Source organism: Choloepus didactylus, chromosome 3, assembly GCF_015220235.1.
Source record: "Choloepus didactylus isolate mChoDid1 chromosome 3, mChoDid1.pri, whole genome shotgun sequence".
Taxonomy (NCBI): domain Eukaryota; kingdom Metazoa; phylum Chordata; class Mammalia; order Pilosa; family Megalonychidae; genus Choloepus; species Choloepus didactylus.
This window is the reverse complement of record NC_051309.1, coordinates 154,904,095-154,925,656: the sequence shown is the minus strand read 5'-3', so window position 1 is coordinate 154,925,656 and position 21,562 is coordinate 154,904,095. Positions and strand designations below refer to the sequence as shown.

General features: G+C 36.3%; 1 protein-coding gene across 2 annotated transcripts in view; it reads right to left on the bottom strand.

The window, feature by feature from the left end:
• Positions 1 to 6,456: 6,456 nt before the first annotated feature.
• Positions 6,457 to 21,562, bottom strand: part of IL15 (interleukin 15) — a 95,616-nt gene continuing 80,510 nt past the window's right edge. For both annotated transcript variants that reach the window (XM_037830715.1, XM_037830716.1), the window contains exons 3-7: positions 19,086 to 19,183; positions 17,691 to 17,775; positions 12,014 to 12,058; positions 9,928 to 10,065; positions 6,457 to 7,258 (exon numbers count right to left, since the gene is read on the bottom strand). In XM_037830715.1, coding sequence (XP_037686643.1) covers positions 7,148 to 7,258; positions 9,928 to 10,065; positions 12,014 to 12,058; positions 17,691 to 17,775; positions 19,086 to 19,183 — 477 coding nt within the window. In that variant the 3' untranslated portion in view covers positions 6,457 to 7,147. The remainder of the gene's footprint in view (positions 7,259 to 9,927; positions 10,066 to 12,013; positions 12,059 to 17,690; positions 17,776 to 19,085; positions 19,184 to 21,562) is intronic.

Sequence of the window (21,562 nt, the reverse complement as noted above, 5' to 3'; positions counted from 1 at the left end):
ATCTGGTCCTCATTTTAAATTCTTTCATGGTGCCCTGTATTTGTCCTTCATAGAACTGATAACTAAATAAACACTTTAGTGATAAGTTTGATAATATGACTTTCCTGTTAGAATGCAAACTCCACGAGGGCTGAGACTTATTCCGGCTTTGTTATTCTCAGTTGTAATTGCAGCACCTAGCATCATGTTCACAAGCAGCAGGTTTTCAATGAATATGGTTGTGGTATGACTGAAGGAATGAATTGTTAATCAAGGAAAACAGCAATAGCAATGATGAAGATAAACAGCCTGTAGGGTGACATTGGCTTCTCTTCTAACAATATTCTGAATGTGCTGACATAGTTTGTGAAAACTAAATAGACACTAAATAGACACTAAATAGACACACACACACACACACGCACACACACACACATGCAAAAAGACTAAATCATAATTTTTGATTTTAAATCATAATTTTTGATTCTTCTTGCATGTAACAATTTCCTCTCCAAAAACAGTTAACTGATTTTGAAATTCAAGATTGAAGAAGTAAAATACAGGACAAAATCATGACTCCATTGTATTTTACGTCTTTTATGTCTTTTATGTAGCATTAGGTAAATTATAAAATTTGGAGACTTATCAATGAAGTTGAAGTTTACCTTGCATAATAAATTACTTAGTGAGGATAAAACTAAGTCATCAGATACATTCAGAGCCATCAAACAAAAATCTCTATGAAAATGTAGTTTTCTCTGGGCAAAATATTTTTATATGACATGCATATGTTAACAAAGACATGTGACTGCAGAGAGCTGATAACAAGCCTGATATAACACATATTAAGGAGCAAAAATACACTGTCTAATATTTCTGTGGTGGGGAGAGGAGGAAAGGAATGGTCACATTACTTTATATTCATATTGTATATTTTGGTCTACACTGAATTTGATGGCAATAGCAGTAACACATAAAAACATATAAACCCCTCCCACAACAGTAGGAAAACAAAATAAATCTACTGATTCTCTCTTCTAAGGTGAAGAGTGAGAGTATATAAAACTACATTTGTGACTGTTTTTAAAAATTCTCTGGGCTCACAAATTATGGATTAGTTTTGTTTGTATTTCCATGTCCTCTGCCTTCTAATCATTTTTGTTTATTGTCAGGGAGAGTAGAAAGAGAACATTCCTCATATATCGTTTTTCTTTCCTTGAATCTAAGAAAAGGTAAGAATAGAATTCATCAATATGGCTTTGCACTATACACCTGATTTTTATCAATCAGTCTTGGCATTACTATTTGAAGTACTAAGTAAGTATATGGATTTGTGCTCTCTTTATTGTATGTAATATGTGGCAACTACTTTCAGCATTTAAGATTCCCTCATTATCCAACTGGAGGAAAGGAACAATCAAGGCTGGAAACCATAAGAGAACACAGTCTCCTTATGTTCACCTTACAAAAAGAGTTGCAAAAATTGTTCTCCAAAAAGTCAAAGAAAATCAAAGAAGGTAAGACAGAAAGGCAGTGTCCTCGAGGCAAATGACATTGGGCTGATTAATTAAGGACAGATCAAAAAGTGTAGATTTTGAAACATGAACAAAAGAATAATTCTATTTAGAGTAAAAGAAAAATAAAATTTAGATTATTTTATGTGATTAATTTGGTTCTTAAGTTGACTAAAAGTGTTTTCAGATCAAGTTGCAGATTTATGCCTTGTGTTTCCTAAAATCATCTGAAGTGTGATCCATATTAAGTAGCTAACATGGGAAGACTTCGGGATTTTGAGCACTGGAAAATTCCAAAGTTTAATCTCACTCGTATGCTTAGTTAGCCAAAAGGGGTTATTGGTCACTATAAAGATTAGTGGTAATGTGTCTGACATGATGACCAAATAAGATACACATTTCTCTTTCTTGAAAGAAATGCGTAAGCATACTCTGACTAGAGTAATGAGATATATGAATATAGATGGGACCCTGGGTGATAAATGTTTCAACAGGGAACCAGTTGAGAGAGCAATAGTATTAGAAGATCACTTTTCCTACCGAATAGCCTCTCAGTGAAGACCGCTGGAAGTGAATCAGGGTGAAGGAGAAGAGAAAGCCATTGCCAGACTGCAACACTACCTGTAACTGAAATACTGTCTCTATGAGCCAACTGATCTTGAGAAGCCCGACAGTGAAAAGAGACAACAGCACAAAGAAAAGAAAAGAATGGAGTTGGTAAAATGATGCTCACTGTAACAAACCCATGAGTAGACTTTCCAAGCTTTGCTGTCTCTGCTCGTCCCTCATTACACAAGTGGAGAAAAGGAACAACGAAGGCTGGAAACTACAAGAGGATGAAGCCAAAGAAACAGAAAGAGTTGCAAAGATGATTCTCCACAAAGTCAAAGAAAGGGAACTGATTTCTTCTATAAAAAGGATTAACATATTCAATTATTGAAAAAAGATATAGGAGAATAGTGAAGATATAAAGCAGTTAGAGCAGTTAGAGGGAAGAGCTCAAAAAAGAAAGGGAAGAGAACAATCTATGTTAAAATCTGCCAAAATAGAATAGGCAACACTGAAATATGGTAGACTGGCTCAAGAAAATAAAACAAAATGGAATGTAAAAGAGCAGTCATATGAAAATGATTACAGAGAGGATGATTGATACGAAGATGAAAAAGAACATCCAAGAAGTATATACTTGGCATTCCTGAATTAATAACAACCATATAGTATCATTAATAATATAATTAAATCTAGTTATAAATTAAAGTTTAATTTATAATTTACAATGATTTTAAAAAGTTAATGCAAGCTTACTATGTATCAGAACTTCTACTAAGCACTTTGCATAATTAACATATCTGAATTTCATAGCAATGTTATGGGATAGGCACCATTATCATTTCCTTTTTTTACATTGCAGGAACTGTGGTAATAACACTGACAAACCTCACAGTGTCTAACTCACATCTTACAAAATATCATATTGCCAGTAAGAACCAGAAACTAAGATTTGAACCCAGGCAGCTCGCTCCAGAGTCTCTTAACAACTGCTGTACAACAATTAAAAAATAGAATGAGACAAATTCAAATATATATAGGGAGAAAAAGGCCTTCTTGGAATAAATGCTTCAATCTATAGATGTCAGGGTAAAACACATCCCAAGGAAAAAACAGACTAAAATTTAAACAAACATCAATGTTACAAGGATAAAGAAAGAATTGTGTAAGTACTTTTTAAAAGTCATAACAGGAAGAAAAAATTATAATGGCTGTAGACTCTCAATATTATACTCTATTCCAGAATATAATCTATATAATTCTGAGGGAAATAAAGCAAGAGACAAGAATTTTATATCCAGCCACATAGTCTTTTACACCAAAAGGCTAGAAGAATAATTAAAGCCATGAGGAATAGTTAAGTGACTGTGAGTATATGGGTTCCAGAGTCTGGGTTTGAATTTTTCGCTCTGTCCCTTCCAAAGTATGCAGTCTTGAGTAAATTAACTTAATCTCTCTAAATGTCAGTTTCCTTATTGTAAATAAGGAAGTTTAGCAAAACTTTCTTTTTGCTTTTCTTTCAAGTAAAATCAAGTTAAATTAAAATATTTTTATTTAAAAATGTATATAGCATTATCCCATTTTTCTAAAATTCTACCTAATATTTCTCTTTCATCTATCTCTCTATTATCATCTATCAATCTCTATATCTATCTGCCAATCAATCTTATTATAGAAAAATGGTTGGAAAGCAGTTCACCAATTAATGATGGTTATTTATGAACAGCAAGATTTTATTTCATTCTTTTTCTTTCTTCTTTACACTTTTCTATATTGCTTATAATTTTTAAAGACCTTATGTCATTTTTACAAAACACAATAAACCATTACTTGTTTAAAATGTTTCAACTGGACACTATCAAAGAATGTATTTTCCAACTGTCCACATTTACTTTGTAAAGGTAATTGAGTAGACATTAAAACGTGGAGTGTTTAGAAATTGATTCATTTCTTATCTCATTCCTGGCAAGTTGGAAAGGGTAAAATATACATTAAAAAAAAAAGGGGGGGAGTAGGCAGTTGTACAAGTAGACCTGGAAAGTTAGAAAGTAGGAAAAAAATTTCTTTCTTCCTTATACACCAGAAAACCTCAATCTCTGCGAAAGCCTGGTGCATAATATAAACTACCAAAGCAAATGAGGTATTAATGCCTCTACTCATCATTGTTTGAGTGGCAGGAACTTATATAACCTGGAGAGATCTCACTCTGTTACAAAGAGGTCCAAATGAATAAGGAACAGTATTCTCCAGTTTTTTTAATGTAAGGTCAGAAATTCAGATTTTATGTGAACCCTTTTGATTTGTAAATATTAGCTCTGATTTATAAAATGAGAAATAGGCAATTTGTGGGCCAAACTTAGTCAATGGGCCACCAGTATGCAACCTCTTGTTTATCCTGTCCTTCTTACAAATATTATGGTTTATCCTTGAGATCTGTGTAAACTTGTCTGATTCATAGTTTTCCATCAGACAATCCAAAGAACTGCAATTGAACTTGGTGTAAAGGCCTTGGAGGGGGCTGGAACTGCCAGTCTTGCAATGCTTCTGTCCCCACCTCCTCTCTTCCTTCTGGGACTCTTGTGAGGACTTGGAGTACCCAAGGCCACATCTATGCAGTTCTCATGCAAACCCCCAGGGCCTGTCATGGAATGAGTAAACCAGACCTGGAAAAGGCTACTGCTCCAGGAGGAGGCTGAGGAGCAATGGGAAGAGATCTATTACAAACAGACCAGAGAATAAGGAAATAAGGTGGAGAAAATAGGACATGCCTCAGATGGACCAACATGAAGGCTCTAATTTCTTGGTTTCTCTGCTCTTGGCTATTGGAAGAGTGATATTTATTAAAGAGTTTTAAACCTCTCCATCCCCACTCTACTGTAATTCCTTTTTGTTTCTCTGTTCTTTAAGTTTGTTATAAATGCACAGCCTTGTCAGGCAGGGTTGTGGAGACTGAAAAGGCAGGAAATCAGAGTAAGGTATGACAGACCCAGTTCTCTCCTTAGTTGGAGCTTATGAGAATGGAGCAGCATCCTACGAAAAGGCCTGAGTCAGGAGCACAGGCAGTGACACTAGTGAGAACACCAGTGACTGCAGTAGACTTGAAAGTGGCACCAGGCACTAAGCAGCATCTGCCAGGCAGAAAATGGAGGAGAACTGTAAGACAAATACCCTGCTTTTCCACATACACTATGTATCTATGTATATGCACATATACATGCTTGCTATGGAAAACAACTTGCATTTCCACATATACTTTACCTTTGGGTGGGCCAAGTGGGAAATGGGGGCAAAACTCAAGGCTGATAAAACAGAAGCATCACATTAGTTCTACTATCCTTAAAAACTACTCCTAAATTTGTTGCATTCGTGCATATATTATCCTATAGTCATGATGTTTATTATCCAAGAAAGGTATTTTTGGAAAAATCCATCACTGTGCCCAATTCTGGGGTAGACCAGATTATTATAAACTCAAAACTCTAGTATTTCTGCAGGAATGGAATTAAAATTGTGATGATACAAGGGTATTTCATTTTACTCATAGTTCCATTAAAAGAGATCTTGTTGATTTTAGACAGTATATTGTTAAAAACATTACAAAAATTATTTTCTGTTTGATGATGTTGGCTTCAACAAATTAGCGGTTTCCTTATTCTATAAACATGGAAAAAAGAATGTGAAAATAAAATGCCCGTACTTGGGAAAGCATGGAATATAAACATCATTGCAATCATTCATTTTCTACACATAGATCTATGCATCGATAAATGTTTATTATTGCCACCGCTACCCAATATTTACTGATGCACAGTGTTCTAGTTTGCTAATGCTGCTGGAGTGCAGAACACCAGAAATGGATTGGCTTTTATAAAGGGGGTTTATTTGGTTACACAGTTACAGTCTTAAGGCCATAAAGTGTCCACGGTAATGCATCAACAATTGGGTACCTTCACTGGAGGATGGCCAATGGTGTCTGGAAAACTTCTGTTAGCTGGGAAGGCACGTGGCTGGTTTCTGCTCCAAGTTCTGGTTTCAAAATGGCTTTCTTCCAGGACGTTCCTCTCTAGGCCGCAGCTCTTCAAAATATCACTCTTATTTGCTCTTGGGGCATTTTTCTTCTCTTAGCTTCTCCAGAGCAAAAATCTGCTTTCAAAAGCTGTCTCCAAAATGTCCCTCATCTGCAGCTCCTCTCTCAGTTCCTGTGCATTCTTCAAAGTGTCCCTCTTGGCTGTAGCAACTCACTCCTTCTGTCTGAGCTTATATAGTGCTCCAGTGAACTAATCAAGGCCCATGCTGAATGGGTGGGGCCACACCTTCATGGAAATTATCCAGTGAAATACCTCACCCACAGATGAGTGATCACATCTCCATGGAAACATCCAATCAGAAGTCTCCAACCCAATCAACACCAATACATTTCCTGCCCACACAAGACTGCATCAAAGATAATGGCATTTGGGGGGACAATACATCCAAACCAGCACACACAGTACATGCCAATACTTAAAATTTGGTATTTGCTTCATAGCAGGTGCTTTACATATCAATAACTAAATTATAGAGTAAAGCACAGTGTGCACTCATGGTTCTTCCTTTTCTTGTTGAGTCGGTTCTTCCTCCAGATACTACTGGAAAGGTAGATGAGGGCTGGCAGTCAGTGGTTAAACACTAACAGGAACAAACCAGCAAACTGTTTATCCCCAGGAGTGGTGCCGAGCCCCACCAGTTGTTAAATAATTTGGTTATTAACCCTGAACAAATGTCTCATTTTCCTTATAAGAAGTAAAAATCTCAGTGTAATTTAAAATGTTAAAACACGTACATAATTTTATTCAACATTTAATATTATATAACAATATGCACACTTTCAGTAATAAATTAAAAATAAAAGAGCAAAATAAGTCTGAGGACAGTTCATAGTCACCACCATACTCAATGACATTTTTCTGTCTTCTTATCTAAGAGTTCATCTGATCCAAGATCCTAATCATCTTCTTGCTAGAAAATCTTATTTTGGCAGCATGTTTGAAATGCAGAGTGTTTTGTCTCTAAGCAGCAGGAAGACATTTGTTAATAATAGAAATGCTGAAGAGGATCAGTTGTAATCAAGAAGGGTTGATGAACATTTGTACAATATGTACAAAACTCTTTAAAAATTCTTTAATATTTTTTTCCTCCAGTTCCTCACATTCTTTGCATCCAGATTCTGTTATATTCTGCCAAATAATAAGAAAACACGAAATTGATTAGTCTCATATACCTCTTTTCTGGGGATATCACCTCATCTGAACCATATGGAAAGATTTCGAGACATGAAAACTTGGGCTAATTAACATCATAGTAGGAAGAACTAGGGGAGAGGAGAACTGGGAGATTTGATGCAGATTGTTTGTCCTATTATGGATTAAGAACTTTGAAAAAACAATAAAGCCACGTTGATTGGGCCTTGAGCTTCCCTTTAATTGTTTCTCGTCATCTACTCCGAGGAGCAAGTCCACAGCACCAGCAGGGCACATGGGCTTGTTTCTTACTGTTTTTACCTGTCACCACAGCCTCAAACATTAGAAACACTGAGCTCATGCCTTTCCTTTCCATACACATCGTGCTATTAGATGACTCTTTGCTTTTGCTTTTCTCTCTGCCTGCTATAAACTTCCTATTCTAGCAGTTATTCCTGCACTTAGGATTACTCAAGTGCTGTCTCCTTTGGGAAGGCTGCCCTGCACTCCTGAGCTCCCAGGCCTGGGCTATTTAGACCTCTTTCATAGCACTTCAAGTATTATAATGATATTATGCAGTTTTATGCTTTTTATATCACTATTCTCTAAGCTCTTCCAGGAGGGCAGGAACAGATATTTCGATTGCCCAGCATTTAGCATGGGACCGGACACAGAGCAATCACTCCAATCATTATTGGTTGAGCTTAACTATTTAGGTGAATTCCTGAAACTGTATCCAGCTTCAGAGATATCTAGAATATTTTACATGTAGCAATCATAAATAAACCTTTTCATAGATCATGTGAACCACGAGAGCTGCCCCAGCAAAAATCAACATTAGATTTTATATCCATTATGCACTCGAAATTCAGATTCACCAGTGTTTATCAAGCATATACTCTCTTTCTGGCAGTGCTGAATTTCACATAATGCTATCCTGTTTGAGCCTCAAAATAATTATGGCAGAGATGTTAAATGACTCATCAAAGACTGTAAATGACTCATCAAAGACGGTAAATGACCCATCACTGAAATTCTTCACACCCAGATCCTCTGACTGTGAAGTCCTGCCCACCCATTCTACCATGTAGCCCACTCCATGTCATGATGGGGTGACTATGACAATGATCTTGAAAGAGTTTATCACTGCTACTGTCATGAGTTATCTGTTGCATAGCGCCATCTTCCCATTGATAAGATAGAGATAATATATCAAAAATATTTTAAACATTTATGTATACATTTCATAAATATATGGCATAACTAGTATACGCCAGGAACTGTTCTGGGAGTTGGGATATAGCCCCAAACAAAGCAGACAAAAATACCTGCCCCCTTGAAGCTGGCATTTTAGTAGGAAAAACAGATAACACCTGTTAAGTAACATATGTTGTATGTCAGGTGGTGGGTTCTTTGAAACTACAAATGGGTGACACAACTGAGAAGGTGACACAACTGAAACCTAAAGCAGCTTGATAGCCTACGTATTCAACCACACTAGCTCGGGATCTTTGAGCTTTCAATTACTTCTGCCTGGACATACTTCCCCAGGTATCAGCAAAGCACATTCCCTCACCTCTCTGTCAAAAGTCATCTTATTATTAAAATTTGACCATCAAGGTAAATGAGCACCCAGTCCCCCTTACCTGCCCAAGTTTACTCCACTGGACTTAAGAGATAACTAATTCATTATACTGTTGCTTGTTGATTGGTTTATTTATGTTTCCTCCCTCCTTTAGAGCAGGGACTCTGTGCATTTATCCACTAGTGTATATCCAGGGCATACAATGAGACCCAAAAGTTTCTGTGAAATTAACTAATTTAATTTAGTTAATTAAATGGAAGGTGGACTCTTTCCATCTTTCTTCCCATCTTTCATTGGCTGCTGGTGCTTTGCCATGAAAGCCCTAATCCTTTGTACCTCAGGGCCTTTGCACCATCTGATCCCCCATCTTCTGATGGGAATCCCTAGTGGGTGCCCTCCTGGGACCCTATACTGCTTTTGTTGCCTGGCACACAAGCACTCAAACTATTAATATAGTTATAATACCCTTCGATTCATTTGTCCTTTCAGTACATAAGATTACAGACTATGGAGTGAAACTGCTTGGGTATGAGTCGTGGCTCCCCATTTTACTAACTGTATGAGTTTGGGCAAGGTATTCAAACTCTCAGGGCCCCAATTTCTTCAACCCTCAAATAGAAACAAAGATATCTACCTCACAGTGTTGTTGTGGGGATTTAACAAATTATCACTTTAAAGCTTGAAGATCATCTGTCACACATTAAAAACCCTATAAATGTTAGTTACTATTAACTATCTTATAGTTAAATATGTAATTAGATTAATGTCTATCCACTACACCTGACTACAAACACCTTGAGGTTCGTGAACATGTTTGTCTGGCTCACTACTCTAAGTCTAGCAACCAAACACAGTGCCTGGTATTATTCAGCAAATTTTTGTTGAATGAGTAAGTCAATGAGCAGTTTGTGGTTTGTGCACACCAGAGACGTTCCCACTTGTAGATGCCACACTGCTGGAACTGAACTCCCTCTCATAAGTGCCTTTGCAGTAACTGCTTTTCCATTATATCCAGTTAATACTTCTCCCAATCAAGTAAAAAACATCAGATGTAGCTCTGTATGACTATTGGATAACCTACCCCATTAGAAGATAAACTGCTGTTTGCTAGGATGATAAGGTTTTCTACTGTTTCATCGATGTCCATATTTCTGGATTCATGTGAAATAACTCGCAATTCCAGAAGAAAGCATTTCATCGCTGTTACTTTGCAATTTGGCTAAAAGAGAATTCCAAAGAAACATTTTGAAGAAAACTTAAATTATTTTTCCATTATTCATTTTGACATGGATATAATTTTGATTTTTTAAATTAAATTCAAAAATATTATAAAGTAAACCAGTAACCTTACGGAGCTTTACATAGGAAGCAGTTTGACTTTTTTCTTCTGGCTTTGAAACGAAAACCAAAACAAACCATGAAAAAGCAATCAAAATCACAGTGATATTGTACAGAAGAATATAAAGCTAGAAAATGTGGAAATAATAGGCCACTTTTTTCCTCATTGAGTCCAACATTTCTCTCTGCGAAAATGGCCCAATACTCTCAAAACATGGATATGTGTGGTGTATATGTAGAAATTTTTAGAAACAGATTGTATCAGCAATGTTTTAAACAGTAGTTACTACTAATTATGCCATTCCTGTAAGTTCCAAAGTTCCAGAGGCAGAAGGGATTCCAATAAATTCATTAGAACAATTAAAGCATGAGTACTCTCTACTCATAGGCTGAGCAATTCAGAAAGAAGCCTCTTAGACACCATGGAAAACACCATGAAAATACATTTCCCACAACAATTACTTAAAAAGAAAACAAACAAACAAACCCTTCTATACATAAAAGGAAAAAAGAATAGTTAATAGACATTGGGGACTTGACCACGACTTGTTTGACTTTGCGCTCCCAATGCCTTGCACAGTGCCTGGGACCAGCAAAAATTAATAAATGCTTATTGAATGGATGAAGGAAGGAAGGAACACACCCAGGTGCCCGGCACTGATGATACTCCTTTTTCCCCACAGCGGCTGCCCAGGATTGAAAGAGTAAATACTGTCACCACGTTGGCAATAATGAAATTGGGATTCAGATATGTTAAATGACTTCCAAGGTATCACAGGTAGGAAGTGACTGAGTCAATGTTTAAATTTAAATTTCAATCTCAGTCAATTCTTGCAACTCAAGTGTTGCAAGGTAATGTTCTTTCAAAAGAGCAATCTCAGGATGATGACTGTTGGTGGTTAATTGTCTGCTTTCTGCTTTGAGAAAATGCAAAGAAAACTGGAAAGCGTGCTGAAATCAGAGGAGGGAGACAATCTATGTGCAGCAGCAATACCCAAGTATCTGATGAGTAGCACTTCCAGTTTCTAGCTATGGCTTCTTCTCAAAGCTTAGAGTCTTGGGGAAGAGGGGCACAAATCCTTATATTTCAAAGAAGTTCTAATTGAAGAATAATAAAGAGAGACCTGACTGTCCTGAATACACAAAATATAGAGTTTGTTTTCCATGAGGTAAAGAAGTCTGGGATTTGTGTCTTGGCTTTTAGTAACCAATACAGAGGGGGAAGTATTGGCAACATAACTGAAATCATACATGCTGTAAGCAGTGTCTGTATATTGAGGAAAGAAATTTAAGATCATTTTTGAATTCTGCTAAATTTTACGGGTTGTGTTTGTTTCTTTTCTCACACAGAGATTAACTGGTCAGTCATCCTTTTTGACAAATTTAGAGATTCATGAAGCATGTAGAACATGGATCATTTAAGCAATTTGTAGAAAATATGATTTGAGACAGTAATACACTACAAAATAAGTGATATATACTGGATACTTTTAAATTGAATCAGTTAACCCGATTCTTGCATCTTATTGCATAATGATCTAATTTAATCACATACAAAAAAAAGCATGATACATTTTTGATAGTGCTAGAAAAGGCTTTTTTATATTTTGATTTGGGGCCACTGCCAAAATAGATCTATGCCACGCTTTGTCTCCAAGTCCCACCCCCTCAGCATTTACTTATAAAATTAATTGATCACATATTCTAGAAACACATCAAAAGTAAGATATAAAAACTTTATCTATTTTAGTTAATTTGAGAAAATATAGTCTTTATACTTTTGGAAACTGGAAATACAACAATTTGGGAAAAAATTAAACTATACTCACATGAACATCACTTTCAGTGTATAAAGTTGCATCAATATGTATATACTGAAGGGAAACAAAATTAGATAATATGAAATATTATGCCCTGCTTTATATATAGTTAAAACAAATTACTGAAAACATTAAATTAAGTTTTAATTAAACTTTTTATTTTGAGATAATTTTCCATCCATATGCAATTATAAGAGAAACTATAGAGTGATTCTGTGTATCCTTCACCCATTTCCCCCCAGTGGTAATATCTACATAACCAGGGTACAAAATCACAACCAGGAAATTGATACTGATACAATACACTCACCTTATTCAGTTTTTGCATGCGTGCATGCATGCCTGTGAGCAGTTCTATGCAATTTTATCACATTGTAAATTCATGTAACCACAATGAAGTCAAGATACAGAACAGCTCCATCACCACAAGAATCCTCCTGCAACTCTTTTATTGCCACACCCACTTTCCTATCCACCCTATTTTTCTAACCTGAGAAAACCACTTCTTTATTCTCCCATTCTATAATTCTTTTATTTAAAGAAAGTCACTTAATGGATCTCATACGGTATTGTATGCAACCTTGCAAGACTGGTGTGTTTCACACAGCGTAATTCCCTGGCGATCAGAACTGTTGAGAGTATCCACAGATTGTCTGTTCCAAGATATGGATATAATATGGTTTGTTTAACTATTCACCTGTTGAAGAATATTTGAGTAGCTTCCAGTTTCGGGGAAATCATGAGTAAAGCTGCTATTCATCAGCATGTATTTTGTGCAAACATAAGTTTTCCTTTCTCTGGGGTAAATGCCCAAGAGTGCAATTGCTTAGATCATATGACAAACACGTTTTGTTTTATAGAAAACTGCCAAATGATTTTCCAGAGAGGCTGTAACATTTTACATTTTCACCAGCAATTTACAAGTGGTCCAGTTTCTCTGTATCATTCCAGATTTGGTATTACCACTATTTCTTTTTTTTAATTCAGTCATTATTATAGGTGGGTAGGGATAGCTCATTGTGGTTTTAATTTGCATTTCCCTGAATAACATATAACCATTTATTTGTACTTTCTCCCCCAAAGACTTGGGGTGATTCATACTTTTATCCTTTCTAATCTCTATGGCTTTTATTTCTTTTTCTTGCCTCACTGAGCTGGTTAGAACTTCTAGGACCATGTTGAATAAGAGGTTGACAAGGGACATCATTGCCTTGCATTCATTTTTAGGGGGAAAACATTCAGTGTTTCACCATTAAACAACATTAGCTCAAGGTTTTTTGTACATGCTCTGTATCAAGTTGAGAAAGTTCCTCTCTAATCTGAGTTGGCTGAGAGATTTTATCATGAATAGGTGTTGTATATTCTCAGATGCTTTTTCTGTATCAAGTGATATGATCACATGATTTTCTTTTTCAGCCCACTGACATGGTAGATTACATTGATTTTTGAATATCATACCAGTATGACATAACTGGAATAAATCCCACTTGGTCAAGGTCTATAGTTCTTGTTATTCATTGCTGGATTTGATTTGCTAATATTTTATTAAGGATTTTTACATTTAAGTTCATAAGAGAAATTGGTCTGTAGTGTATTTTTTTATACTCTCTTTGTGCAATTTTAGTATCAGGGCACTAATGTAACATCAAATGAGTTGGAAAGTATTCTATCATCTTCTATTTTCTGCAAGAAATTGTATAAAATTGGTGGTAAGTTTTTTTAAATGTTCAGTAGATTGCTCCAGTGAAATCAGCTGGGCCTGGAGATTTCTTTTGGGGGAACTCGTAAATGATGAATTTAAAACATTTAATGACTACAAGACCGTTCAGATTTTCTATTTCATCTTGGTTATGTTTTTGTACTGTGTGGTTTTTGAGGAATTGGTCCATTTCTTCTACGATGTCAAATTTATGAGCATAAAGATGTTCATAGTTTTCCCTTTAATGGTTTCAGGTTCTGCTGTAAAATCTCCAATTTCATTCCTGATATTGATGATTTATATCTGCTTTCCTTTTAATCTGTCTTTATTGCTAGAGGGTTTTCAATTTTATTGACTTTTTTTTCTAATAACCAGCTTTACATTTAAGTGTCTGTTTTCCTGATTTCAATTTCATTAATTTCTTCTCTTCTCTTTAATATTGACTTCTTTCTGCTTACTTTTCATTTATTTTGCTCTTCTTTTTCTCCTTTATGGAGGTAGGAACTTAATATTACTGATTTGAAACCTTTCCTCTTTTCTAATGAGATCATTTTGGGCTAAAATTTTCCCTCTCAGCATTACTTAGTCTGCATCCTATATATATCTTGGCATGTTGCATTTTCATTTTGGTTCAGTTCTATGTAACTTTATTTCCTTTGAGATTTCCTTTTTGACTCATGTATTATTTATAAGTCTACTATTTGCAGATTTTCCTGTTCTACGTTTGTTATTGATTTCTGGTTTGATTTCATTGTGGTCAAGACCATACTCTGCATGGTTTTAGCTCTGATAAATGCATAGAAGGTTGTTTTTGGCCCAGTGTATATGTCTAGCCTTGATGATTATTCCATGTGTGATTGAATAAAAAATGTGTATTCTGCTGTGTTCTGTGTATTTGCCAACTAGATCCTGTTGGTTGATTCTGTTGTCCAGTTCTTCTATGTCCTTTCTGATTTTCTGTCTAGCAGTTCTATCAGTTATTGAGAAGCAGGTGGTGGAATGTGCAACTATAAGTATAGATTTGTCTATTTCTCCTTTCAGCTCTGTTAGTTTTTGCTTCATGTATTTTGAGATTTTGTGTTTTTTTGGTGGTGGTGGTGGTGGTGGCAAATACACATTTAGGGTCATTCTCTCTTCATGGTGGATTGACCTTTTATCATTATATAATGTGCCTCTGTGATGTTAGTAATTTTCTTTTCTATGGAGTCTACTTTATCTGATATTAACATTTTTTAAAAATTAAAATGTACATGATATATCCTTATTCATCCTTTTACTTTCAACCTACCTACTTAAGTAATTGCATAAAGTGAGCTTCTTGTAGACAGCATATACAGTATTTGGGTTATGTTTTGTTATCCACTCTGATAATCTCTATCTTTTACTTGGTGCACCTAGAGCATTTACATATAATGGGAATATTAATATCTTAGGGCTTAAATCTGCCATTTTCTGTTTTTTTCCCTCTGTTTTCCTTTCCTCTGTTTCCCTTTTCTTGCCTTCCTCTGGGTTACATGTAATTTTTTTTAGATTCTATCTTGATTTATTTGTAGCATCTTTGACTATTTCACTTGGTATCATTTTCTTAGTGGTTGCTTTAGGTAGTACAATATATATGCACAAATTATCACAGTCTACTGGTATCAACATTTTACCAGTTTATGTGAAGTAAAGAAACTTTACCTCTCATTACCACTTCCATTTATAATATAATTACTTGCCTTAAATATTTCCTTGATGTACATCAGACAGTGATGGAATTTTAACTTCAATTATCAAATGTAATTTAGAAGGCTCAAGAGAAGGAAAGTCTTACATTTAACCATATTTTTACTCTTTCCATTGTTCTTTCTTCCCTCCTAATGTTTCAAGATTCCTTAGTTTATTATTTCCATTCTATTCAGAGAACTCCTTTTAGCCATTCTATTAGGGTAGATCTGTTAGCAACAAATTCTGTTAATTTTCCTTCATCTGAGAATGTCTTGATTTCCCCTTATTCCTGAAGAATATTTTCTCTGGAAGTAGAATTCTGGGTTGATTGTTCCTTCTTTTCAGCACTTGAAAAATGTGTGTCACTTACTCCCAGACTTCATGGTTTCTGATAAGAAACATGCTGACATTCTAATTGTTTTCACCTATATTAAGGGTCATTTCTTTCTCACTGCTTTCAATTTTTTTTTCTTTGTCTTTCGTTTTCAGGAAATTAATTATGATGTGTTTTAGTGTGCATTTCTGTGGGTTTTTCCTCTTTGGAATTTGCTCAGCTTCTTTAATTTTTAGATTTGTCTTTCACTATTATTTGGGGGGACTTTTAGCCATTATTTATTCAAATACTTTTCTGTCCCCACTCTCTCCTCTCTTTCTCAATTGCAGATGATATGAGCATTGGAACTTTGGTATTGTCACACAGATACCTGAAGTGTTGTTTATTTTTTTAAGGCTATTTTCTCTCTACTATTCTGTCTTCAAGTTCACTATCTTTCCTCTGTTATATTCATTCTGTTACTGGGCCTCTTTCAGTGAGTTTTGTATTTCAGTTATTTTATTTTTCAGTTCTGTGATTTCCATTTGGTTTCTTTTTATGTCTTCTATTTTTTTCTGAGACTTTCTATTTTTTCATTTGTTCCATGGATATTTGTAATTGCAATTGCATTTTTATCATGGCTGCTTTAAAATCCTTGTCAGAAAAGTCCAACATCTGCCCCTTCTTGGTTTTGGAGTCTGTTGTCTTTTCTCATTCAACTTGTGATATTCCTGCATCTTGGTTTAAGGAGCAATTTTCAGTTTTGTCCTGGATATTGTGGCTATTATGTTAGATAACTCTGATCCTGTTTAAATCTTCTATTTTAGCATGCAGTCACCCTGTTTAGGGTTAGCATTAAGGATCTAACCTACTTTTGTGTGCTGTGATTCCAATGACATTTTCATTTTCAGAACCTCTTTAATGCTACTTTCACATGCACGGTTTGTTGAGTGCCACGGGGGCTCCCGCTAATCCCAGTTGGTGTCACCTATAAGGGCAGAAGGCATTTCCCCACACTGGACCCCTTGGTTTCTCTATAGGAGATGGGAACTCTGCCCCCAGGGACAAAGAACCCCTTTCCAGGCCACTGTCCTTGAGGGGTTCCTGCTCTATCTCCCCTGCTGGTTCCACCAGGCCACCTGGAGTCTCTAAGTGGGGAAGGGAGTCTCCAGTCCCCAGGAGGGACAGCACCCCTGGGTCAGGCCACTGGTCACTGGTGAGATTTCTTGTGCAGGTGCCATTCAGCTGCCTGGTTTCTCTAGGTAGGTGTATTTGTTTTCCTAAGGCTACAGTAACAAAGTGCCACAATCATGTGGCTTAAAACAACAGAAATTCATCTTACAGTTCTGAAGGGTAGACATCTGATATCAAGGTGCCAGCAGTGCTATACCCCTCTGAAGCCTGTAGTAGAGAATCCTTCCTTGACTCTTCAGCTTGTGGTGTTTGCCTGCCATCCCTGGCATTCTTTGTTTTCTATCTGCATTACTGTAATTTCTGTTCTGTCTTCACATGGCCTTCTCCCCTGGGTGCCTGTGTCTCTGTCCCTTCTCCCCTTACCATAAGGACACCAGTCGTATTGGGTGAGGGCCACCCTCTTCCAGCACGACTTCACCTTAACCTGACTACACCTGCAAAGACCCTACTTTCAAATGGTCACACTCTCAGGTACCAGGGGTCAGGATTCAACGTATCTGTTTGAGGGACACAATTCAACCTATAATATCAGGAGATGGAAGTCTTCAGCCTGAGTGGGCAGATGGGCTGCTTGTAAATTAAGTTTTAAAGTAAATTGGAATTTGATAACTGTAAGAAACTTTTTCACTTGAAGCTTTATGAGGTTCACACATTTCTACAAAGCTATCATTGCTTAAAGTGAGATTTCATTAAGACTGACAGCAAAACACAGGGCAAGGAATTCTTTATAACAATTTTACCAGATATTTTATGAAAAAATGGGTACTTACTTGAATAAGATCTTCAATTCTTCTCAAATCACTTATTACATCCTGCCAGTTGGCCTCTGTTTTAGGAAGACCTGCACTAATACAGCTGAAAACAAAAACAAAGAGCAAAGCATTTTGAAAGAGCATGTCTGGATGGACACTAAAGGCAAAAGAGCAATCATTTTTTTTTTTATTCTGACTGATGAAAAGGTCAATGTTATCCCTGCCTTTGTACATTCAACAGCCTTGTAGATGAATATAATGGTCAACAAACAGTACAACCTTGACATTTTAGGTTAACCCGAGGACAAACCAATGTGATTAGAGAAAAGACTAATCAGATGATTAATTTACAAATAATGTGATGCAATTTATCACAATGAAATAGAAACAGAGCATTGTGTGTAAACATTCAATAATGTTTTTGCATGAATCACTAATTTTCTCTACATAAAGGTCCCACCAGAAGTTTAAATCGGATAAATAGGTGAAATTCTTAAAATGAGCGATAATCCTTTTCATGCAATGATTGTGGGAGTAATTGTTTTTTACAATGCCCCTTGCATGCTGCTCACACTATCATTATGCTTGAAGATCCTATCTTTGTAAGTTATCACAGACTTCAGCCCACTCTAGGCTGAATGCTCATATACTCATTTTAGTAAAATCTAAATTCAATATCTCGGAAAAAAAACATGAATGACCAAGTCACTATGGAATGATTCTAGAGTTTCTGGAAAAATATTCAGTTCCTGATGGATCCTATACAGAAGCATGACAGCTAACACTAATCTGTACTGCATGGAAGATTTACCTGCACAAATATATTGTTCCCCATACCATGAAGGCATTAGTAGAGTGAAACTGATTATGTAACTATAGGTTGTGTGCTTTGGGCCAGCTGGGTGCAGTGAGTTAGCTAAATTTAACAGAAGAAAAGAGTTAACAGGCAAGGAAAAATATGAAGATTTTCTAGGAGGAAGAACAAAAGGCCTAAAGAAAGAAAGAAATGTTTTAAACAGAACTAGGGCTCAAAGGATAGGAATGGTCAGTGCCAGGAATGAATAAAAAAGTAACATGAAGGAGCCCAAAACACCAACTTTCTATTGCTGTGAAGAGTATGCAGGATATTATATTAAGGGGTAAAATTCCAAGTTTAGTTAGATTACAAGAGGTTGAATTTATTTAGGGGATATAATACAAATTTGAAATATTTCCAGAATATAGACATTTTCACTTGCGTGTTAACTAAGCCTTCTCTAACTCTTCACAATCTGCCCTCTATCATACCCCAAATATTGCATATCAAAAATTTATGCAAACAATTAAGAATACAATTGAATAGAGCAGAAATTATTGAAGGACAGTGATCTTCAGTATTAACAATATGTAATTTATACTTAAAAATTAAATTACCCCAAAATGAAGACATGAATGCCAGCCTCATTTAAAAAATGACTATTAAGAAGTAAACACAAATAACACTGGATGGAAGTACTTCTCAAATATGGTTTCTGAAAAATATAATCAGAGACAAAATGGTTAAAAAATGTTTTCATTTAAAAAGTAAGATGTTAAAATAACACTTTATCTTATTTGAAGGTATAAAAAATGTCAGTTTATCAGTTTCAGAATTATTGCTCCTTATCAGACTTAATGGAACTAGAATTTGCCTTTTATACCTTAGGCCACCTCCAGCTCTCTGTCCCAAATGCAAAATTCTTTAATCCGTATTTCTCCAGATGTATTTTAATGACAAAAATTTAACAGAGTTTACACACTTACAAATTAATATATACACTAGTGTCTCTGCTTAATCTCATTTATCATTCTTAACCTCCCCTTCCTCCTCCTCTCCTTTTTAATAGGCCAACATATTTTATACAGAACAGATTAACAACATATATTACTAGCATTGGTATATTCATTATATATTAATTTTTATGTAACTACATTCAAGTTCAGTATATATTAATATTATTTAGAGAAAGACTGTATAGAAATGGAACCAACTAAAGATACTATATGCCATCCCAAGAGCCATTGTGCAATGATTTTCTTGGTGATTTAATAAAATATTTACCACAGAACTTCCCAGAGTTTTGATACTTTTTCTGCTACTTTCATATTATCAAAGCCTCTATGGGCCTCTTCACAGATTCAGAAAGCAGTGCTTGCTGCCACATTAACCTCTAAGAATCTGTGCTTCATAAGTCTACAAAGGATACACAGAGCTTACCCTCAATGACTACACAAACTTCTGAGTAGATATACATTTAAAGAACAAAATAGAGTGGCATAAGTGAAATATTGTATTTAAAATGACATGAAGAGTATAGTAGGGTTGTTAAAAAATCAATTTTGAGTTAAAAAATCAATTTTGGAGGGCAGAAGAAGATGGCAACATAGAGAGGAGTAGAAGCTAGTCAGTCCCCCTGGAACAGCTGATAAACAACCAGGAACAACTAGTAAATAATCTGGAATAACTACGGGGGGACAAATGTTACCGTTACCGTCCACTCATCATACACAAACCTGAATTGGGAGGAATGACCGAAATCACAGCATAAAATCTATAAGTAAAAACTGCGGATCCAAGCCGGGAGTCCCCTCCCCCCATGGCCCAAACTGCAAAGCCTTGCTGTGATAGAGAGCCACACTCTGAGCAAGTGAATATAGCTCAGCTGAGCTCCAACTGGGGTTTTAATTAGTAAGCATGGACTGCTCTGTATAAACTATGAATCCCCAACAAGCAGACAGAGACTTTTGGTGACGACTGACCTTGGAGAGCTGGAGGACCTCTCTGGGAGGGAAGGGAAGCCCAGAGGACCAGGTGCTGTCTCTAGCCAATGGGGAAAAGTGAGGGGGTCTGCAGACTAACCCTGAAGGGGGGCTTTTTGTCCCTTTTTTGGCTCAGTGGAGAAAGCCTCAGCCATTTCAATTCCCAGCGCTCAGACCCAGACAAGGGCAAAGATAGCAGAGTCAGAGACTATTCAAATGCTAATGACCTCTCCCTAGACCCTAAGAGGAAAGAGGTGGTGCCAAGCTCTACTACCCGCCTTCCATTCAGAACCAGACCCCAGAGCCTAGGGGAAAACAGCCACGCGCCACACCTCCTTTCACCAGTCTGGAGTGACAGGCTTACAGGTGCCACCTGCTGAGCATAAAAGCACAGTGATTTGAGGCCTCACAGGGTGTACTAATCTTCTAAGACATCCTCAGGGAGATGTGATACTATTGCCTCCTTCTAGATCTGAGCCCGTTCTGGTCTGGGAAAACCTGAGTGGGGTAACCAAGGAAACCAAATGCCTAGACAACAGAAAACTACAACCTACACTAACAAAAACAAAGTTATGGCCCAGTCAAAGGAACAAATTTACACTTCAACTGAGATACAGGAATTTAAACAACTAATACTGAATCAATTCAAAAAGTGTAGCGAAGATATGGCAAAAGAGATAAAGCATATAATGAAAACACTGGGCATACATAAGGTAGAAATCGAAAGTTCAAAAAAACAGCTGACAGAATCTATGGAAATGAAAGGTAAAACAAAAGAGATGAAAGACACTATGGAGACATACCACAGCAGATCTCAAGAGGCAGAAGAAAACACTCAGAAACTGGAGAACAAGGCACCTGAAAGCCTACACACAAAAGAACAGATAGAGAAAAGAATGGAAAAATATGAGCAATGTCTCCGGGAACTTAAGGACAAAACAAAATGCAGGAATATATGTGTCATGTTTGTCCCAGAAGGAGAAGAGAAGGAAAAAGGGTCAGAAGCAATAATGGAGGAAATAATCAATGAAAACTTCCCATCTCTATGAAAGACATGAAATAACAGATCTAAGAAGTGCAGCATACCCCAAACAGAATAGATCTGAATAGGC